The sequence below is a fragment of the Taeniopygia guttata genome, chromosome 13, assembly GCF_048771995.1.
Source record: "Taeniopygia guttata chromosome 13, bTaeGut7.mat, whole genome shotgun sequence".
Taxonomy (NCBI): Eukaryota; Metazoa; Chordata; class Aves; order Passeriformes; family Estrildidae; genus Taeniopygia; species Taeniopygia guttata.
Window position 1 is genome coordinate 9,547,093 of NC_133038.1, and position 21,859 is coordinate 9,568,951.

The 21,859-nt window shown below is 62.2% G+C and overlaps 1 protein-coding gene across 5 annotated transcripts; it reads left to right on the top strand.

The window, feature by feature from the left end:
- Positions 1-860: 860 nt before the first annotated feature.
- ARHGEF37 (Rho guanine nucleotide exchange factor 37) lies at positions 861-16,968 on the top strand. 5 transcript variants are annotated; one of them, XM_072935250.1, is made up of 13 exons: positions 861-1,452; positions 5,454-5,647; positions 5,977-6,100; positions 6,444-6,591; positions 7,286-7,485; positions 7,985-8,115; positions 9,144-9,248; positions 9,867-9,977; positions 10,907-11,236; positions 11,881-12,009; positions 12,357-12,555; positions 12,944-13,116; positions 13,378-16,968. In XM_072935250.1, the coding sequence occupies exons 2-13, from the start codon at positions 5,456-5,458 to the stop codon at positions 13,585-13,587; spliced, it is 2,052 nt and encodes a 683-aa protein (XP_072791351.1). In that variant the 5' UTR covers positions 861-1,452; positions 5,454-5,455; the 3' UTR covers positions 13,588-16,968. The 5 variants fall into 5 exon arrangements, 4 of the variants coding, with proteins under 4 accessions (XP_072791351.1, XP_030139692.4, XP_030139695.4 ...); XR_003962640.4 differs by lacking the exon at positions 861-1,452 and adding an exon at positions 3,105-3,378 and having other exon boundaries at positions 12,357-12,535; positions 13,378-13,406; XM_030283832.4 differs by lacking the exon at positions 861-1,452 and adding an exon at positions 3,107-3,378.
- Positions 16,969-21,859: the final 4,891 nt, after the last annotated feature.

The following is a 21,859-nucleotide window of genomic DNA, read 5'->3' on the forward strand; positions in this document are numbered from 1 at the left end:
GGCAGAGCCTGAACTGTGGTGCTTTGCATGGCTGGAAGCTGTGTTTATTTTCTGAGCAAGCCCTGTTTAACTCCAAGCTTGTCTGGAGTGTTCTCAGGGAGCCCCCTGATGGCTTTAGCTTTCATCCCAATATCCTGAGCGTTAATGTTTGGAGTAGCTGGGAAAAGGCCAAACAGCACAAGGCTTTGCAGGAGCCAGCAAGTTCAGGGGGAAATGTAGGGTGGAAATAACCCCTTTCAGAGTGAGGTGGTGCCTTCTGCCTGGATGTTCCTGCCTCCCATCCAGCTTCCTCTTCCCGAGGCTTTCACCACGTCCTGTTTTGAGCCAGAACCATCATCAGGTGCTTCTCCAGCCCTGGGCTGAGGCGGAGGCTGTGCTCATCACACAAGGAGGGTCCCAGGGGATGAGTCCCACCAGCCTCACCTCCCGGGGTTGGGTTTTTGGTTCAATAGTGCCCGAGAAGGGCTGGCAGAGCACTGCTGCTGTGGCAGTGGCTATGGAGAGTGCTGGCAGTGCTGGGGAGGTGGCTCACCCTGCTCTGGGAGAAGCAGTTTTGCAATGGGGCTGCACAAAGCTGCTCTGCTGCAGGAGAAGCCGGTCCTGCCTCCCTGCAGGCTCCCACAACGGCCCCACAGGACACCCCACTCCCTGCCACAGCTTGCTGGGTTTGTGTTGGCAGGGTGGGAGCACACCCAGCTGGTGCCAGGGGACAGCCCGCCCTGCTGGGACACTTCACCTGAGCACAACCCTGCCACACAAACACTTGTGCGCGACCAGCCAGCGCCTGTTTGCTTTCCTCATGTAAGGAGAGCCAGGCCAGGGCAACCAGCCCAGTGTCACACCTCCTGGGAGCCCTGGAGCGGTGACAGCGCTGTCACACCGCTCCCAGCGCTCCCTGAGCCACCCAGGTGAGGCAAGTGGAGCCAGGGCTGGACGGGAGGTGTGTGGTGCCAGCACCAGGGCAGGAAGGAAAGAGATTGTGCTGAGGGAAGGAGCTGTCAGGAAGGACAAGCCCATCCTGCAAGGAACTCGCTGGAGCCAGGCTATCTTGCCTCTGAAAAACCAGACTGGAATGGGAAATATGCCCGAGGGAACACCCGTGGGGTGAGCTGGCCCGGGAGGAGCTGGGGCTGGGGATGTTGGTCCTGCCCGGTGGGATGAAGATGCTGGGGGAGGAGGGAGCTCTGCCCTGCTGGGATTCCCTCGTGGTTCCTGTCCTGGATCATCCACAACGTGCTGATGGGAGCAAAGCAGCTGTGATGTGTCCCGATGGCTGTGCTGGACGTGGCAGTAAGGGCTCCTGCCCACGGATGGAGCTGAGAACTCCTGGCACCAGAGCAATGCCAGCCCAAAGGGCCTCCTGCTGCTTCAGAAAGCGCCTGGGCAAGGACTGAAGCCCTGCTGCCACCTGCAAGGGAGGAAGGACATCTGTGTGCCCAAGGCCACGGCCAGGTAATGCCCTCACTGCCCGGCCATGTGTGGGTCCCTCCTGCAGCCATGTCCCTCCCTAAGCCCACACGGCACAGAGCAGCCTGAGAATGATCTTCCTGGGCTGCTTTACCCCAGCCACCCTCCTGCCCAGCCAGTTCCATGAGTTTTGTCTCTCTGTGGGCAGGAGGTGGGACAGGCAGGACAAGCAGGGGGACAGAGTGGCCTTTGTGGCACCAGCACTGGCTGGGAGCCGGAGGAGCAGGTGCAGGTGGGTCCCTGTGCTGCCCCGTCCTGCCCATGTCACAAAGGGACCCAGAGGGAAGGGTTGGGAGTGCCAGAGAGCTTCTCCTGGCCCATGGGGAGTTTTGGATCCGGTCACAGACGCTGCCTTGTCCTGCATGAGTCACTGAAAAACCCAGAGTCCTTTTCACAGTGACACTTTCTGCACACTGCGGGTCAGCCTGGAAAAACCCCGGCGCTGCCATCCCCTCCGTGTGGTCAGGACAAGGGCTCAGCCTCTCTCTTCTCAATAGCTGATTTATAAGGATGCAAACACCTCACCAAGCAAAAAACCAACTTCATGCCAAGCAGGCACTGCTTCCCCATACCCTAACCTTGGCAACCGTTTCCTCGGTTCTATTTTCATTTCTGTTTTCCCTGCCGCCGTTCCCGAGGCTGAGCACTGGTAAGGGCCGGCAGAGCAGGGGGGCAGTGCCGGGAACACGCCCGACCTTGGTTGGGATAACACGGCGGGAGCGCTGTGGGTTTGGGGTGGGCTGTGGGAACAGCGGGGCACCGCTGGGGCTGCACCGGGCCACAGCAATGCCAGGGGGACACGGGGGACCTGGCCCTGGTACCGGTGTCAGGGGCGAGCTGGTGTGTCCCCTGTTCTCCCGGGTGTCCCCTGCTGTCCCGGGTGTCCCCTGCTGTCCCGGGTGTCCCCTTCTCTCCCGGGTGTCCCCTGCCCTCCCGGTGCGTCCCCGGTTCTCCCGGTGTGTCCTCCCGGTGTGTCCCCTGCTCTCCCGGTGTGTCCTCCCGGGTGTGTCCCCTGCTATCCCGGATGTCCCCTGCCCTCCCGGTGTGTCCTCCCGGTGTGTCCCCTGTTCTCCCGGGTGTCCCCTGCTGTCCCGGGTGTCCCCTGTTCTCCCGGGTGTGTCCCCTGCCCTCCCGGTGTGTCCCCTGCCTTCCCGGGTGTGTCCCCTGCCGTCCCGGTGTGTCCCCTGCTCTCCCGGTGCGTCCTCCCGGTGTGTCCCCTTCTCTCCCGGGTGTCCCCTGCTGTCCCGGGTGTCCCCTGCCCTCTCCCAGTGTGTCCCCTGCTGTCCCGGGTGTCCCCTGTTCTCCCGGGTGTCCCCTGCCCTCCCGGTGTGTCCCCTGCTCTCCCGGTGTGTCCTCCCGGGTGTGTCCCCTGCTCTCCCGGGTGTCCCCTGCCCTCCCAGTGTGTCCCCTGCCCTCCGGTGTGTCCTCCTGGTGTGTCCCCTACTGTCCCGGGTGTCCCCTGCTGTGCCGGTGTGTCCCCTACCCAGCGCCCCGGGGTTGGACGGACGGGGCACACGGGGAGGGCGGCACCGGGGGCCGGTACAGACCGGGGGATCGGCCGTTCCGGCGGCCGGGAGCCCGTGCTCGGTGCCAGCCGGGCCGGTGCCAGGCGGGCCAGGGACAGTCGGTGCCAGCCGAGCCGGTGCCAGGCGGGCGGGCGTGCGCAGGGACCGCCCCGCTCCGCCTGCGACCGAGCGGCGGCGGTGCCGCGGCCGCACCGGGGCCCTGGGCGGGACCGGCTCTGCTCGGGGTCACCATCCCCTGCCCGGGATCATCCCCTGCCCGGGACCATCCCCCGCCCGGGACCATCCCCCGCCCGGGATCCCGCCCGGTACAGCCGCGGTGTCACCGCCCGCAGCGGCGGCAGCGGGGCCGGGCACGGCGAGCTGCGCAACGCCGCCCGCTCGGCAGGTGAGAGCGGGGACCGGCGGTTTCGGGGGGCAGAGGAGAGGCTGGGCTGGCTCAGGACAGGGGGTGACACTCCTGGGGCGCGGGGAGAGCTGCGGGGCCGGAGCTGGCGACCTCTGTGCGCGGGTGTCGGGGAGGGCCGGGCCGGTCTCCGCGTCACGGTCAGGGGTGCTCGGAGCCCCTCCGTCATGGACAGGGATGGCAACAACCCCTCCGTCATGGACAGGGATGGCAGCAGCCCCTCCGTCATGGACAGGGATGGCAGCAGCCCGTCCGTCATGGACAGGGGTGCCCGGAGCCCCTCCGTCACGGCCAGGGGTGCCCGGAGGTCCCTTAGGGACAGCGATGTCCCGAGCCCCCTTAGGGACAGGGATGCCCAAAGCCCCCCCAGTTACAAACACGGATGTCCGGACCCCCCTTAGGGACAGGGATGTCTGGACCCCCCTTAGGGACAGGGATGCTGGCAGTCCCCCTTAGGGACAGGGATGCTGGCAGTCCCCCTTAGGGACAGGGATGCTGGCAGCTGTTGAGGCATCAGTGACAGCTCAGATGCGGGAAGCTGCCTGGGAGGGGGGGCTGGGGAAACGAAACCTGCTCCTGTGCTGCCTGCCTGCTCCAACGCTGCCCAGAAATGCTGCAGTTTCATTTTGCACTGTCCCTTGTCCTGCTGAGGTCTCAGGCCAGGGGGGTGAGGGGAGACAAGGAGGTTTCTGCAGCCTGGGGAACCCCCCCGAGCGGCTCAGTGCTGGGGGGATGCTGCTGCAGTGACCAGGGGCACCCCAATACTGGCATGCCTCTCTGCTGGGCACCCCTGCAGGGCTCAGGGGGTGTCTCAGATTGGGCCTTTCCACCTGCCTCCACTGAACTGGGGTTTGGTGCCACCCCAGGCAGAGGACACTGGTCCTTGATGGGCCTGGACACCTGGGGAGCCCCCAGAGGGGTGCAGAACAGTCTCCTCCTCCCCACACCCCATCCCACAGGCAGGGGAGGCAGCCAAATCCCAGAGGGCAGGGATGACAGCTGGCAGGGTGGCACACCCCTGTCAGGCAAGCGGAGCTCCAGTGCCATCTCACTTCGCTTGCTGTGCCAAGCCTGGCACTGGGTGTGTGCCAGGAGGGGACACTGACCCTGCCCACGGCTCGCAGCTGCGTTAGGGACAGGGAGAGGGGCTGCAGCCTCCAAAGTGGGCACCTGGCATGCTGCAGTCTGGCTGTGGAGGCTGACACTGCCTGGGCAGGCAGGGCAGGGCAAAGTCTGTGCTGCTGCTTGTGCCATCTGGATTTTATCTGCCACCTCTGCCTTGCCTGTGCTCCTCTCCTCCTCCGCATGGCATGGCCACATTCCTGCCCAGCTGTGCCTGTGCCACACCTCCCTCTCTCAAGGCCTTCCTGCCAGGAGCCAAGTGCTGTTTGGGATGCTCTGGGAGCTGCTCATCCTCCCTGCTATCAGAGCAGAGCGTGTTTCCTGAGAAGAAAACATCAGGAATCAGCTGGGATTTTAGAGAGGAGAGCGTGCTGTGCCAGGCAGGGCCCTGGCATTGCATACCAGTGGCTGCCAGTGCATCTGGCAGAGGCATCAGCAGCTCTGCCCACTTCTCCCCCACCCCAGTGGCTTTTAAAGCAGCTCTTGCTGTCACAGAAACATCTCTTGTTCCAGCACTGCAGAACCACTCTTTGTACTTTGAACAGGACCCTTGAATGCCAGGCTGGGTGCCAGGCGCCGGCAGCCAAGGCAGGGAGGGAACAACCGGCCCTGGCAGCGTGGAGCTGGAGGGGAGGTGGCAAACCCTGCCCGGCCCATGGGGACAGGTCCCCACACTGTCCCAGTGCTGGGTGGCACCTGGGGGGCTCCTTGCCTGCACCCCAGCCCCACGTGTGGGCACACGTGTGTGGCAAGTCCCTGCCTGCCACCCGTGGGTGTCTGCAGCCAGCCTGCTCCTGCCTGGCAGCACTTGATGGTTTTCTGGGCTTGGAGCGTGCAGGTGGGGATGGGCTGAGGGGCACAGGGGAGGGAGCACGGGCACTGAGCTGGTTGGGCACCAGAGCACCGGTGCCAGGGCTGCTTTGCCACCCCTGCAGGGATGGCGAGTGCAGAGCCCGGCGCTGGGGAGGCGGCTGAGGCTGCAGAGGCCGGGTACGAGGTGATGCCGTGTGACAGGACGGAGCAGAGCCAGCGGCTGGCCCTGGAGGAGCTCATCAGCACTGAGGCCAGCTACGTCCACAACCTGCAGCTGTGCGTGTGTGACATCCGGGCACACCTCCGGGACAAGCAGGTGACACTGACACGGGCCACCCCCGCCCGGGGGCTGCAGGGTGAATCCACCCAGAGCCAAATTGCTGCAGGGGCTCCTTCCACCTTCCTGTGCTCCCCCTCACCAGCCTAGGATGGACTTGGGTCTGACCCAGTGCAGCCACCCAGGGACTTAACCCTGTCCTGCCTGGGACCCAGACAGGTCTCAGCATTCCCAAAGCCTCCTGAAACACAGCATCACTCGCTGGGGTGTCCCACGGGGCAGGGAGACGGTCACCAGCAGTGCCTCTAAAGCCCCTGCTCCATCTCTGATGTATTTGGCTTAGCCTGGGGCACCTTTGTTCCCTTCAGCTGCCCGGACTGGACCTGGAAGGACTCTTCTCTAACACCGATGACATCCTCCACGTCTCCAGACGGTTTCTGAAGGGGCTGGAGGCCACAGCCGGCCAGGGGCAGGAGCAGCTGCTCTGCATCAGTAAGTGGTGCAGTGCCAGGGGCTGCCCCGTGCCCACCCGTGAGGGGATGTGCCAGCCCAGCCCCCTGCCCTGGCACCTCCCGCTCCTGCCCTGGCTCTGGGAAGCGCCGGTGCCACCACACCGTGTCCCCCCACGGGGCAAGGCTGACCTGCCCAGCCTGCAGACAGCGATGGGGACAGCACCAGGCCCAGCTTAGCAGGGTGCCCAGCTTAGCAGAGCCCTGCCCTGGCACGCTTGGCATTGCTCCATTGGCTTTGTCCTTCCAGCAGGCTGGGGATAAACCCTGCCTTCTCTGAGCCCGTGGGAAAGGAGCCTCTCTCCAGCCCCACTCTCCTTCCCCAGGCACGCTGTTCCAGGAGTTCAAGGAGGAGATGGAGACTGTCTACAAGACCTACTGTGCCAGCTATGACCATGCCCTGCAGCTGGTGGAGAGCTACCGCAGGGACCCCCGGCTGCAGGAGGAGATCCTGGCCACCCTGAATGCCACCGTGTAGGTCCCTGCTGCTGAGCCACCACCTCCCTGTCCCTGTTTCACTCCTGGCTTTGCCCTTCTCCTCTCAGGACAAGCTGCCTGCATGGGTCAGTGTCACCAGGGTGTCATATCATGGCCACCACCTTTGTGGCATTTCCTGGTGTAATCCCTGGCAGCTGTCCTGGACCCTTGGCTCAGAATCTTTTATGATGGATGCCAAAAGAAGGGATGGGTGACATCCACAGCTGCTGCCTTCCCCAGAGAGGGCCCAGACTCCCCACATTGACCAGAGAGACACAGGCTGGCCCAGCTGAACTGTCAGGGGGGTCACAAACACTGCCAGAGGCAGGAGAAGCAGGAGTGGCAGTGGAGGAGCTGCTGGGATTTGCTCCTTAGGGCACAAGTGATTCCCAAAAAAAGAGATGGATGCCTTCCTGTAGGAGGGAAGGGAGGCACTGCCAACGCCCTCCCTCCCTGCTGCCCACTGATGCCGTGTCCAGGGCTGGACAAGCACAGCTGCTCAGGGGGGCAGGACACCCACCCGGGGCTGGCACTACCTGCAGTCCCCCTGCAGCTGGAGGGTAGCAGCCAGAAATGCCCCACAACATCTGGGCTGCTCTCTCCCAAAAACACTCCCAGAGATGCTGTGGAGAGCAGCAGGGCAGGAAGGCAGCCCCGCACACCAGCCCTGAGCCATTCCCCTCTCCATCAGGCCTCACACGGGCGCCTCAGACCTCAGCTTCTTCCTGGTGATGCCCGTGCAGAGGGTCACCAAATACCCTCTGCTGCTGGGGAAGATCCTGGAGAACACCCCGAGCAGTTCCAGTGCCCACTCAGCCCTGCAGGCAGCGGCTCGTGCCATGGCCCAGGTCAATGCCAACATCAACGAGCACAAACGGCGCAGGGAAGTGGGTGAGTGGCCAGGGGCTCGGTGCAGGAGGGGGGCACAGCGCCCAGCCCAACCCCAGGGGTCTCCTGGGCACTATTTCCCACTGAAATCACTTCAGAGCTCTCCTGCCCTCCACTTAACCCTGCCTGGTGGAGCTGCAGACTCTGTGCAGCCGGCTCCTGGAACTGCTCTGGTTCTGTAAATGCCACTCTGGGCAAGACCCAGAGGCTGCAGGGGCAGGGTGGCATGGGGGGGCTGAGGACAAAACCAGTCTGTCCACATTCCTGGGGCTGGGGAACAGGGAATAACAGTCCTGCCCTTGGGATAGGAGAAATCGGGCTCCCCAGAGATGGGAGCTCACCTTGCTTTTTGCTTTTCCTAGTCCTTTCCTGCTTTGACGTGGCTCGTGCTTATCCTGCTAATCAGCCTGTGTGCTGCTCCCCTTCCTTGCCTGCTCAGCCATGAGGTCACCTCTTCTGATCTCTTTTTTCCCCTCATTTTGTGTCCTCCCACCCGAGGCAGCAAGCAAATACAACAAGGCCGAGCAGCTGACGCTGCGGGACCGCCTGGCGCGCCTCAACACCCACTCCATCGCCAAGAAAACCACGCGCTTCAGCCGGCTCCTCATGCACGAGACTGGCATCGTGGCCAAGGTGGGCACCCCCAGGGGCACCCCGGCCGCTGCTGCCCCTCCCCGGGTCCCTGCTGGGGCGTTTTGCTGCTCCTGAAGTGCCTCAATAGCAGAACGGGGAGCGCAGGGGCAGCAGGGGCGGGGTGCTGGTGCTGCCTCCTGGTCCTCCGTCGTGCCAAGGAGCAGTGGGATTGCAGGGATGCAGGGATTGCAGGGATTGCAGGGGTGCAGGGATACAGGGATTGCAGGGATTCATGGATGCAGGGATTGCAGGGGTGCAGGGATTGCAGGGATTTCAAGGATACAGGGATTGCAGGGGATGCAGGGATTCAGGGATGCAGGCATTGCAGGGATTGCAGGGATTCGTGGGTGCAGGGATGCAGGGATTCAGGGATGCAGGTATTGCAGGGTTGCAAGCATTGCAGGGATTCATGGATGCAGGGATGCAGGGATTCAAGGATTCAGGCATTGCAGGGATTCGGGGATGCAGGGATTGCAGGGGATGCAGGGATTGCAGGGATACAGGGATTTCAGGGATTTGGGGATGCAGGGATTCAGGGATGCAGGCATTGCAGGGATGCAAGCATTGCAGGGATTCATGGATGCAGGGATGCAGGGATTCAAGGATTCAGGCATTGCAGGGATTGCAGGGATTCATGGATACAGGGATTGCAGGGATTCATGGATGCGGGCATTGCAGGGGTGCAGGCATTGCAGGGATTCAGGGATTGTAGGGATTGCAAGGATACAGGGATTGCAGGGCCACCCCTTCCCAGAGCATTGCAGGGCAGCACTTTGGCCCCTCAAGGACCTGCAGGACCCTTGGGCCCCCCAGCAAAGGAAGAACACCCCAGCCTTCCCCAGCACCAGGAGCACACCAGGAGCTTTGTTGCTGCCTGCAGCAATGTTTTGGCCCCTTCCCAGACTCACGGAGCCCCTGAGGGTCTGCCCTGCCCTGTGAGCTGCAGGCAGGTGCCTGGCTGCTGGTTTGTCCCCAGTGATGGCCTCAGCCCTGCCCGTGCCGGTGACAAGCTGCCTCTCTCCTTGCAGACTGAGGACAAGGAATATGACGACCTGGAAGAGAAGTTCCAGTGTGTGGCGTCCGCTGTGGCCACGCTGAAGGAGAACATGGCATCCTACCTGGGCCATCTCGAGGTACCACCTTGAGCACAGGCCCCATCCCCTCAGGAGCTGTTCCTTGGGGTTGTGGAATACTTTCCAGCCCCAAAGCTGGAGCTGTTGGGGATGTTTAGGGATTTGCAGCCGAGCTGTTGTGTCAGGGAGTTGCACAACATCCAAGGATTGCTCAGGTCCAGGGGAGTTTAAACCAAAGCTGAGGTTTTGACAACACACTCTGAGCTGGTGTCATCTGAGAATAATCCGCCCTTAAACTTATCGTTATTGCAAGGTCTTAAATGATTGAAAAGGCCGGCTGTTGTTCAGCCTGGGAATTCTTGCTTTAATAATGTGTGTCAGGCAGGAATGTCCCCAGATCAGTCCTGACAGCAAATTGCCATTCTGAAATCACCTGGATCAGCAGCTGCTGTGATTTTCTCATGGAAATTCCTTGGGGCATCTGAGGAAAATGAAAGTCTGAGTGCTGGCAGAACATGCAATCCCCAGACAAAGCATTACCAGGAAAACCTCGGGAAGTGGCCGAGGGTTCAGCAGCAATTCCTGAGCAGGAGAGACCTTACAGAAAAGCCTGGCAAGGGCTGCCCACGCGGGATTGTTGGGAAGGAGGTAAAGGAGGGTGGTGTGGCTCCCTTGCAGGCGTTCCTGCTGCCCAGCCTGCACCAGCCTGACCTGCAGATGGAGCAGGGACCTGCCCAGCAGCATCGCCGCCTCTCCGAGCTCCTCCAGAGCACCGTTTTCCCCAAGTTTGTGAGTGCTCCTGCCCTGCACATCTCCCTCAGCTCTCCCACCTTCTGCCAGGGCACAGTGGGGCTGGCAGCCAGGAGCTGAAGGCACCCCTGGTGCCCTCGCAGTGCCCCCAGAGCAGCAGCAGGAACAGATCCATCTGCAGTCCCTGGCACACAGAGGGAGCAGCTCCGGGGGAGAAGGGAGGGCAGGGCAGAGACAGAGCAGGAGCAGAGCTCCTGAGCCCACCCAGGGCTGGGATGAGCTGCAGCGTGTCCCTGGGCCTGCAGGGAGATGGGGAGGAGACCAGAACACCCCAAGGCAGGGGCAGAGCGCCCCGAAATGGGCTCTGGGCAGGGGTGTGGGGGGAGACTCAGCCGAGGCTGCTCTGAGCCATTCAGGGGTACTGCCCAGGCTTTTCCATGGAGCACCTTCGGAATTGGGCACCTGAGTATCTGAGAAACTGGGCACCTGAGTGCCTGAGCCTTGGGCACTGGGCAGATGGGTACTGGGCACCTGAGGACAGGAGAATTTGGCTACCTGGGCACCTGAGTGCCTGAGCCTTGGGCACTGGGCAGATGGGCACTGGGCACTTGAGTAGCTGAGAAATTGACTACCTGGGCACCTGAGTACCTGAGAAACTGGGCACCTGGGCACCTGAGCATTTGGATACCTGGGCACTGAGGATTTGGTTACCTGGGCACCCGAGGATTTGATTACCTGGGCTCTGAGGATTTGGTTACCTGGGCACTGAGGATTTGGCTGCCCAGGCTCCCTCCCAAGGGTTTGTGTTGGTTGGCATCCCGTGTGCCCTCAGGGAAAGATGTGCCAGGTGCTCCTCACTCCACACAAGCCCCTCCACAGATCCCCAAGCCTCTTCCCCCCTGCCCCTGTGCTGGCAGCTGCTCCTGTCTGGGGGGCTCATGTGGAAATTGGGGTTCTCTCGCTCCCAGAAGCAGCGTGTGGACAGGCTGGTGTGGCAGCCCCTCTGCAGCCTCTCAGACACGCTGGAGGGGCCCCAGCAGTTGGTCAAGAAGCGCCTGGACAAGCTGCTGGACTACGAGAAGATCCAGGAGAGGAAGAGCGAGGTGGGCAGCGTGAGCTACGAGGAGGAGGCAGCCATGAACACCTACCTGGCCATCAATGACCTGCTGGTGGCCGAGCTCCCCCAGTTCAACCAGGTGGCCGTGCAGCTCCTGGGGCAGATCCTGCGCTCCTTCAGCGCCCTGCAGCTGGACTTGGCCGCCCAGGTCCTGCACCACGCAGAAAAGGAGCTGGAGCAGGTGAGTGGGACACCTCAGGCACAGCAGCTGAGCTAGAACTGCCTTCTCCAGGTTGGGAGATCTCTCAGACATCAGGGCACTGCAGGGTTGCTGTGACCCACCTGCCCTTGCAGACACACAGCTCCCCATGGAGCATTTGTAAGGATCTCCCTTCCTTCCTGCCCAGGAAAAGCCAAATTTTCTCTTCTGCACTGTTAGAAACTGTCCTGCTTTCTGTTTGTGGACACTACTGGTAATTTATTGATGTGCTGCTGTCTGAGAGATCAGTGTGAGCTCAAAGCTCCTGAGAGCCCTGTGCCAGGGAGGCAGGGAGGAGAAAGGCAGCTCCTGGGCTAGGGAAAGCCTCCCCCAGCCCCATCCCTGGGAGATGTGTCCCAGAACTCCTCCCTGCTCAGGACTCGGAGCCTGGTGCTGTAAACACGGGCCACGAGGGCTGCCAGAAGCCCTGGGGTGCAGCACAGCCCTGGCCTGAGCCACGACCAGGAGCAGAACAAGGTGCAGCTCAGAGCCAGAGAGGAGCACCTTTGATCCCCTGTGCAAGGTGAATTTAGTGGTCAGGTCTGCTCTCTTCCTCAGCCTTTCTTCCTCCTGCTCCCCTTCTGCCCCTGCCCAGAGCTCTCCCTCATGCCAGTCTGTCTCCACAGCTGCCCCATGGCCGCATGCCCCTGCCCAGCTTCTGGAAGGTGGTGGAGGACAGCCTGCAGCAGTCGGGGGCTCAGCTCCGTGCCTTCTGCCAGGCCTTTGAGACCGTCACACCCAGCCCTGGCACACAGGTAGGGGCTGGGCAGGGCATGGCTTGGGCCAGCTGCATGAAGAGAGAGATTGCAGAGGGCAGAAAATGCCCTTGGTGGGGAGGCTGGCTCAGAACGGGGCCCAGGGGGTTGCCACAGTATTTTCCCCAAGCCCCTGAGAGCTGGGGGTGAGCGGGGATGAAACAGCTCAGCTCTGCTGGTTCTGGACACTCATCTCCAAACCCGGGGGTGGAGCAGGGAGCATGAAGGAGTTTCTGCTCTTTACCATCCCTGGGGTGTGATCCTGCAGCAAGCAGAGCAGGTGCACCTGGAACAGGAGTACCCTGAGGGTCTCATGGAATGCTCCTGTACCTCCCTGTGCTCCCCAGCAGCCTCTGACCCCTGCTGAGGAGAGGAAGGTCCTTTCCCTCGTGAGCAAGCACGGCCCAGACAAGCTTTACCAAGTGACCAGCAACATCAGTGGCAGCAGGGACCTGGACCTGACGCTGCTGAGGGGACAGATCGTGGCTCTGCTGCAGAGTGCCGACACCAAGGGCAACACGAGCAGGTGGCTGGTGGATGCTGGAGGTACTGTGGGCACTGTGGGCAGCCTCTCCTCGCCTTGGCACCGGGGCCAGATTTACCTGAGCCATCTCCTTAGCTGGATGAAGCAGCAGGCCGTGGTCTCCTGGTGCTCCCTGCCAGGCTGGGCTCAGCCCAGTGCCCCCTGGGCTTTGCCATCAGCTCTGAGGTTCAGGTGCCCTGACTGATTCCCCAGGGGAAGGAGAATCCACACACACAGAAACACATGGAATTCCTTTCTTGGCAAGGATTTCTCCTGGACATCCCCTAGTGATGGACAGGGCTGCTGTGCCATGCCAGGCAACAGCCAAATTGTCACTCCTGTCTCCTGCAGCCAGTCCTGTGTGTGCCAGGCAGCAGGGCCCCATGAGCTGTGTGTGTCCGTGTCCTGCAGGTCCCCGAGGGTTTGTTCCTGCTGCCAAACTCCGGCCCTACAGCCCTGTCCAAGTGCAGCAGCCTGTGATGCAGCTGCTGGGCCTGGACGGTGGCACTGAGGGGAGGAGACATTCCTGTGCATCCCCTGAAGCTCCCAGGCCACAGGTGGCCACCTTCACCCCAACATTCCAGGTGAGAGTGGGGGACATCCCCTGGGGCCATTTCTAGCAGCCCTACCAGCTCCCTGCTAGCCCTGCTGTGGGTGGGAAGGTGGACCTGCTTTTCCAGGGTGGGAAAAGGGTGGACAAGGCAAGAAAACTGTCCTTGGTGGGTGCCCAGTCCCTCCATGCATGGCATTGCTGTGCTGCCCTCTCGGAACTGCCACATCCTTCCTCCCTTGACTCCCAGCTCCAGCAAGGGTTCCTTCCCTCCCTCCCTCCCTGCCTCCCACAGGTGGTCGCCGGCTTCTCCTTCTCTGCCCGGAGGCCGCAGGAGCTGAGCCTGCAGGCGGGGCAGCCCGTGGTGCTGCTGGAGCCCCACGACAAGAAGGGCAGCACGGAGTGGAGCCTGGTGGAGGTGAACGGCCAGAGGGGCTACGTGCCCTCCAGCTACCTGGTGACCGTCCCCGTGCAGGACCCCGCGGGCTGGAGCTTGCCCGTGTGAGCGTGGCAGCCCCAGCAAGGGCAAGGGTGGCAGCTTGGCACCCCAGGACACCTCACAGGAGATGCTGGAGGGAGGCAGCCCCCAGCTGGGAAGGTGGTGGGACAAAGCCCAGGGACGTGGGCACGAGGATGGCACTTGGGAGGCGCCTTTGGACGGGAGGTGTGAGGGTGCCAGGTCCCATGTGTGTGTTGGCACAAAGCAAAGCAGCACCAGGGAGTGAGCGAAGGCAGGGGGCTGCAGTTATCCAGGGATGTGCTGAAATCGCTGCAAGTGGCAAATGTGTCTTGGGGGGATGAGGCAGCGTCGTCCCTGGTTAGAGCAGGACTGAGCAGCAAAGTGCAGCACTGCAGAGGGGTCCTCAGCCAGGCAGGGGGCACTCGGACACTGGGCACTGAGCACCTGGGCACTGGGGCACTGGGCACCTGAGCACAGGAGAATTTGGCTACTTGGACACCTGAGTATCTGAAAAACTGGGCACCTGAGTGCCTGAGCCTTGGGCACTGGGCAGATGGGCACTGGGCACCTGAGCACAGAATTTGGCTACCTGGGCACCTGAGAATTTGGCTACTTGGACACCCAAGTGCCTGAGAATTTGGCTACTTGGGCACCTGAGTATCTGAAAAACTGGGCACCTGAGTGCCTGAGCCTTGGGCACTGGGCAGATGGGCACTGAGTACAGGAGAATTTGGCTACCTGGGCACCAGAGAAATTGAGCACCTGGGTACCTGAGAATTTGGCTTCCTGGGTACCTCAGTACCTGAGAAACTGGGCACTTGGGCACCTGAGAATTTGGCTACTGGGGCACCTGAGTGCCTGAGCCTTGGGCACTGGGCAGATGGGCACTGGGCACTTGAGTAGCTGAGAAATTGACTACCTGGGCACCTGAGTACCTGAGAAACTGGGCACCTGGGCACCTGAGCATTTGGCTACCTGGGCACTGAGGATTTGGTACCTGGGCACCTGAGCATTTGGCTACCTGGGCACTGAGGATTTGGTTACCTGGGCACTGAGGATTTGGTTACCTGGGCACTGAGGATTTGGCCGGCAGAGGGAGCCCCGCGCCCGCTCCCGGACAGCGGGGACACCGGGACCGCGGGGACACCGTGACCACCGCTCCGGTATCCCGAGTGCCCCTGCCACCCTCACAGACCCCCGGCGGGGTGGCGCAGGTCCCATGGAAGAGGTTTTTGGGAGAATCAATCCGTGTTGGTCCTGACCTAAGGCTCGGTTTGGGAACGGAGAATTTGGCTACCTGGGCACCTGAGAAATTGAGCACCTGGGTACCTGAGAATTTGGCTTCCTGGGTACCTCAGTACCTGAGAAACTGGGCACTTAGGCACCTGAGAATTTGGCTACCCGAGGTATCCGTGCCTCAGTTTCCCCGTGGTTGCACTGTTAGGAGATGCTGGTGGGGCTGAGTGGGGCAGCGCTGCCCCGGTGCCATCGGGAGCCCGCGGGACTGGCACCGCACGCTGCCCATCCCTCCCCGGGCCAGCGGAGCACCCGGCTGGCGTCGCCCCGGCTGCCCTGGGCTCCTGGCACTGCCCACATCAGAGGTGCCCGTGCCGGCTGGCGAGCGCTGGCATGCCCTGTGCCCTGCCCTGCCCTGCCGTGCCCGGGGGCAGCAGCACGCCCGGCCACCCACGGGCCACCCACGGGCTCCCCAGTGCGGCCGTGGCTGCGGGCTGGGCAGCGGGGCAGGGCTGGCACGTCCTCACCCAACCCTGAGCAGGTGCCAGGCGGGTGGGGACAGCGCCAGGCACTGCCCTGTGCATCCCCCGTGTGGGGCTGGGGCTGTTTGGGGCAGAGTGGGGCTCACCCTCCTTTTAGATGTACCTGGGGGGTGGCTGGGGGGCAGCCACCTCTGCCCAGGTGCCTTTGAAATGCTCATCTAGACAAAACCTGGGAGGGGACAGCAGTGCCAGAGCTGGGGACGTGCCCTGGGGGTGCTGCCAGCCTGGGGAAAGGCTGGTGGGTTCCTCAGCAAGGGGAAATGAGGAGGCTGGGGACGAGGGTCGTTGGGCAGGGGCTGTGTGTCTGTGCTTGCCCACCCAGCCCAGGAGCCACCACAGGGCTCACCCCTCCAGCTCCCTGCTGGTGGCTCCTCTGGATTTTTCCATCCCTGATCAAATCCCATCAGGTCACCTTGGTGCCAGCTCGGTGGGTGCAGCAGCCACCAGCCCTGTGTCAGGCCATGGTGGCAGCAGGGCAGGGCTGGGCTGGGCAGGGCAGGGCTGGGCATCAGCAGGAGGAGGGAAATGAGTTCCTGTGGCTCCTCCAGCCTCTGGGTGCCCAGGGCTGAGCTGGGCTCTGCTGTCCCCCAGTCCTGCTGCCAGCCTCGATGGCCAGGGGACCTTTCCAGGGGTCTGTCCCCAGGACAGGACGTGGGTGCCCATCCCTCCCTTTGCCCGTGAATTGCTGCCCTGGGCCTGGAAGTGCCCTCTCGGAGTCACAGGAGGGCACGGGGCACTTCCAGCCCAACCGGGGGGGGGGGGATAAAGGGCACAAGAGTGCCTTTAAATAGCCTGTCAAGGACAGGCTCTCCTGGCAGGAATGCTCTGGCTGGCCCGCTGGAACATGCCTGTGCCTGGGGGCACGGGGGGACAGCCGGGCAGGGTGGCAGCTCGCCAGGAGCCCGGGTCAAGGTTAGGCACGGCCCTGGCCCGGTGCCACCGTGCCACGGCTTGGCACCGGGGAACAGAGCTGTGCAAACAGGGAAATGAATGCCAGGCCAGGGGTTTGCCGTGCCCGGGGCTGATCTGGGGGTGGCAGCAGGGCCAGGCAGCCGCTGCTGCCCGCACGGGATTTGGCCAGAGCCGCCTCCGGGGCAGCTCCGGTTGTCCTGGCACGGCCCCGGCGCTCCTGTCCGGGCTGATTCATCTCCTGGACGTGCAGGCATTTGGATATTGTCCACCCGGGAGCAGGACGGGGCAGCTGCGTGTGCCCGCTGCTCCCTGGGGACACGGCGGGGCCACCAAACGCATCCCAGGTGAGATCCCGGGATGCCACGAGGATGGCTGAGTGCCCAGGTGCCCGTGTGCCCATCTGGGGTGCCCCAGGGGAGGAGATGTGAGAAACAGCAGCTGCCACACGCCCCAAGCCCAGGCCCCAATCCCAGAGCCATCCCCTCACCATGGGGCGCAGAAAAGGAGGGCAGAGCCAGGAGGGGCAGGGTGGGCACCTGGGCTGAAGGGCACAGGAGCAGCCCGAGCCCCTGGCCACCCTCGCTGGCCCCTCACGTGCCCGCTGGCACCAGCGGGGCCCGAGGAAGGGATGGATGAGCCCAGGGCTGCAGAGCAGGAGGGGAGCAGTGAACAGCAGCTCGCTGCAGGCTGGTGCAGCTGGCACCTGAATTGTCTAATAAAGTGTGAAATTGCTTTCGTGCTCTGCTGCCTTTGCTGAGCTGGGCCGTCATTACGGCCCCCCCGCGCTGCCCGCTGTGGTGGCACTGGCAGCGTGCCTGGCACAGTGTACATGGCACAGCACACATGGCACAGTGTACATGGCACAGTGCACATGGCACAGCGCACATGGCACAGCACACATGGCACACCATGCCTGGCACAGCACACATGGCACAGCACACATGGCACACCGTGCCTGGCACAGCACACATGGCACAGCACACATGGCACACCATGCCTGGCACATCACACATGGCACAGCACACATGGCACTGCCCCCAGGTACCCTCCCTGCCTCGCAGCCCCTCCGCTGGGCAGGGGCACCACTGCCATGGGGGAGGGGATGGGGGCACCAGGATTGGCATCACCCCTGCTGTGGGGCTGGGGTGGATCCCTGCCATGGGGACGGGATGGATCCCTGCCATGGGGATGGATCTCTGCCGTGGGGCTGGGATGGATCTCTGCCATGGGGCTGGGATGGATCTCTGCCATGGGGATGGGATGGATCTCTGCCATGGGGCTAGATCCCTGTGGGGCTGGGGTGAATCCCTGCCATGGGGATGGGGATGGATCTCTGCCATGGGGATGGATTCCTTCCATGGGGATAGATTCCTGCCATAGGAATGGATCCCTGCTGTGGGGATGGATCCCTGCCATGGGGCTGGGGTGGATCCCTGCTGTGGGGCTGGGGTGGATCCCTGCCATGGGGCTGGGGTGGATCCCTGCTGTGAGGCTGGATCCCTGCTGTGGGGCTGGATCTCTGCTATGGGGATGGATTCCTGCCATGGGGATGGATCTCTGTGGGGCTGGGGGTGAATCCCTGCTGTGGGGCTGGATCCCTGCTGTGGGACTGGATCCCTGCCGTGGGGATGGATCCCTGTGAGGCTGGGGTGGATCCCTGCCATGGGGCTGCCATGGGGCTGGGGGCTGTCCCACCTCCCCACCCCACGGGCTGCCCGGGGTGCAGGGATCAGCTCCATCGGGCCCATCGTGCCCATGCCCGCCAGCCCGGGCTCCCTCCAGCCATGCCCGCCAGCCCGGGCTCCCTCTGGCCGTGCCCACCAGCCCGGGCTCCCTCCAGCCGTGCCCACCAGCCCGGGCTCCCTCTGGCCGTGCCCACCAGCCTGGGCTCCCTCCGGCCGTGCCCAGCCGTGCCGAGGCTGCAGAGAGCTCCCACCCGGGCAGGGACACAGGGACAGCCCGGCCCCCTCACCAGTGGGTGACAAATTGCTCCTGAGCCACCTGGCTGTGCACAGAAACTGTTCTCCACCTCTAATAACAATAATCAATCATCCTGCTCTGGGCAGGGCACGGGCAAGGTCTTCCAGGGCTGGGGAGCTGGTGGGGCTGTCAGGGGGATTTTGGGGGGCTCCCCTGAGGGGACACAGCAGCCTCTGCTCCAGAGGTGGCTCCTCTCCTGCACTGCCCACCAGGAGGGCAATCCAGGAGGGCAATAGACACCCTGCCAGGGGGAGTGCCAGCTCCTCGGGGCCGTGAAAATTGTGATTTTGGAGGGGAAAGCAGCTGGGAGCCCAGGTCTGGCATGGGGCACTGGGTGCTCCCTGCTCCAGAGGGTCCCGTGGGTCCCCATGCCAAAGGAGCTGCTGAGCCAGGCCCAGGAAAAGGGATTTCTGCAGGGCTCAAGATACTTTGCCCCAGGGAAGTGGTGCCACTTTTTTCCAGCTACTGATAAAGTTAAACCCTTGATCTGGTTAACGATTTAGCCCATAAGGCAGGCCAGGGTAGGACAGCAATGCTGTTAATGCCACTGGCTTGGTGACACTTCAGTTTTTTCCTAATATCTAACCCAACCCTACTGTCTGTCATCTGGGAACCATCCCCCTTGTCCTGCCCCTACTGGGGAAAACCAGTCCCTGGGAGTGCACCCTACCCCAGCAGCATTCCCGAGCCCTCCTTCGTTGGTGTTCCTCCTCTCCCGGCCTGCACAGCCCGTTCCCAATGCCCCAAGAGTTCATGGAATGGCTTCCCCAGACCTGCCGATGCTTGAGGGGCCGGAGCATCTGCACACACCACGGGCAGCCTGCTCCGAGCCTGATCCGAGCCTGCTCCGAGCCTGATCCAAGCCTGATGTGTGCCTGATCCGAGCCTGATCCAAGCCTGATCCAAGCCTGCTCCGTGTCTGCTCCAAGCCTACTCCAAGCCTGATCTGAGCCTTCTCTGAGCCTGCTCCAAGCCTGATCCATGCCTGATCCGTGTCTGCTCCGAGCCTGATCTGAGCCTACTCCGAGCCTGCTCTGAGCCTGATCCAAGCCTGCTCCGTGTCTGCTCCGAGCCTACTCTGTGTTTACTCTGAGCCTGCTCCGAGCCTGCTCATCCCTTGCCGTGGGTGCTGCAGCTGCAGGGCAGGACAAGGAGCGAGCGAGGCCAAGGCCAGGTCGGTGTGGAGGCACAAATGTCCCCATGGCAAAGGCTCAGGAATGACGGGGATGGAGTCCAGGAGCTCCGGGAGCTGTGGGAGCCCCTCGGAAAGGTCCTCAAATATCCAGAGGGGCTGGGGGGCATCCAGAGGGGTTGGGAAGTATCCAGAGGGGTTGGGGGCATCCAGAGGGGTTGGGAAGCATCCAGAGGGGTTGGGAAGTATCCAGAGGGGTTGGGGGCATCCAGAGGGGTTGGGAAGTATCCAGAGGGGTTGGGGGCATCCAGAGGGGCTGGGAAGTATCCAGAGGGGCTGGGAAGTATCCAGAGGGGTTGGGAAGCATCCAGAGGGGCTGGGAAGCATCCTGCTCCCCTCCCCACTCTGCTGGGCACTCCATGCAGCCCACAGAGCCACCAGGGCTGTGCCTTCATCTCTGCCCAAAGGAGGAGATTTGTGGGTCTAAAATCTGCCTCTTTTAGGAGGAGCTCACAGGAGCTACGGGCTGCAGACACGAACTCTTTTGTGAGCCCGACCGAATCTGGGATTTACCTAAAACAGCCCCAGGGAGGAAGGGCTGGGCGGGGATGTGGGGGGAGAGGGAGGCAGGGAGGCTGCCTGGTGTTTGTTTTTACTAATGAAGCCCCATAATCAAATCATTTCAATTTTAATTGTGAAGCCAGCAGGCAGATTTCTGTCTCCAGATGGGACGTGATAGGAATAGTTGAAGGCTGGGCACGTTCTGCCACTCACCTTAATGCTTGGAACAAGGCAGATGGGAGCAGTGCTGCTTGGGAAGAGCCTGGTCCCCCCAGGGGTGAGGATTTGAGCTGGGATCGGACCCCAAACCTCTCCTGCTTTGTCGATCCAGGGAAACTAACCCCTGGCAGGATGTGCTGCAGCATTCCCAGGTCTGAGCAGGGGAGGCAGGAGCTGTTTTCCCTGCTTTCATCTCCCAGCTCTGCCAGGATACATGAAATCTATTTGTGGCTTCCACTTACCATCTCATTTTCTTGGGTGTTTGGACTTTGGGAAAAGAGGAAAATAAAGAAACTGGGTCATTTTCTATTTATTTGAAAGAGCTGAGATGTTAACCCTCCAGCTGCACAGAGCTCTGCTTGTGTCTCTGTGGGACTGGCAAACTTGGAACAAGTGGTGGGGGAGAGGAGAAACCTCCTCCTCAGCAAAAAAAAAAAAAAAAAAAAAAGTTTCTTTTGCCCAGCTTCTTGTTCAGGCTGGGGGGAACTGGGTGCAGTGGGGCTGGGGCTGCCCACCCAGTCTAAAGCAGTGACCTCAGGCAAAACACATCAGCTTGTTCCTTGTGATGGAGAAATGGAGCTGGGTTGCTCTGGGAGTGATTAAATCCTCCAAGGAGGAGCATCCTGCTGCCTGCCAGGCCTCAGGGCATGGGGTGGGCATCGAGGGCTGCCAGGGACGGGGGATATCTCCTCTCCTCCCCACCAGAGAGGTTTGTTCCTCCCAAAGAGGATGAGGCCAGAGGCACAGCGTGACCCAGGCAGGTCACACCAAGTATGGAATACCTTGTGCTCCTCTTGGTGCCTTCCCCACAGCCATAACGGGGCAGAGCCCAGCTCTTATCAGGGCTGGCTGCTGCTGCTTTCACCTCCCCGTGCCCACAGTCTGGCTGGCAGAGCTGACAGCATCTCTGGAATCTCCTGGAAAGGATCCAGGTGGGGAATGCCAGGCACAGAGCAGCCACCAGCATCCCTCTGGCCGGGCCTCTTCACTCTTATCAGCTCTCCCCTTCGTGCCTGAGTCATCAGGGACAAGAGCATCAAATCAGCAATAAAGTCATTACCTTGCTAAGCAAATACAGATGAAAACCTCACTTTATTTTTTGAAATCTGAGCCCTGGCTCCTGAGGGCTTGAAGTGGCACCTTCCCTCTGCCAGCCTTCCCTGGGCTGGGTGTGCTCCAGCGCCAGGGACACGCCGGGTAAGGAGAGGAGGGGCAGAGGGGCACAAAGACAGAGACTTTCTACAATCTGGGAATCATCAATAGCACAGATTCCAACACCACCCCAGCAGGGCTTGTTTTCCTCAGGCAGGAGCAGGAGCAGGAGGGATGCTGGCCATGGGTGGACTTGTCCCCCTGCCACCCAGGAAAAGGTCCTGGAAGCGCCTGAGGACAGCAAAGGAGGGCAGACCTGAGTGTGCTGGGAGGGAACAGCTGCTGGGAATTTCAATGACCGCCCGTCAATGCTGGTTTTGTTCTGTCCCAGCCACGGCTGTGCTCTGCCTCGGCCAGCAGCATTGAAACCCTGCTGCTCACGGGGCATGGAGCGCCCTGGGCAGCGCCAGGGAGAAAGCTGAGCCTGAGGAGCAGCCCTGGAGCAGCTCCCTGAGCCTGCCCTGCAAGGAAAGCTGCCAGGCTGGCACAGCGGGCACAGCCCCGGCAGCAGGGATGTGCAGGAGCTGCGGTGGGCTCTTCCCAGTCAGGCTTTGGTCCCGTCTGCCAGAAGGAAAAGTGACGG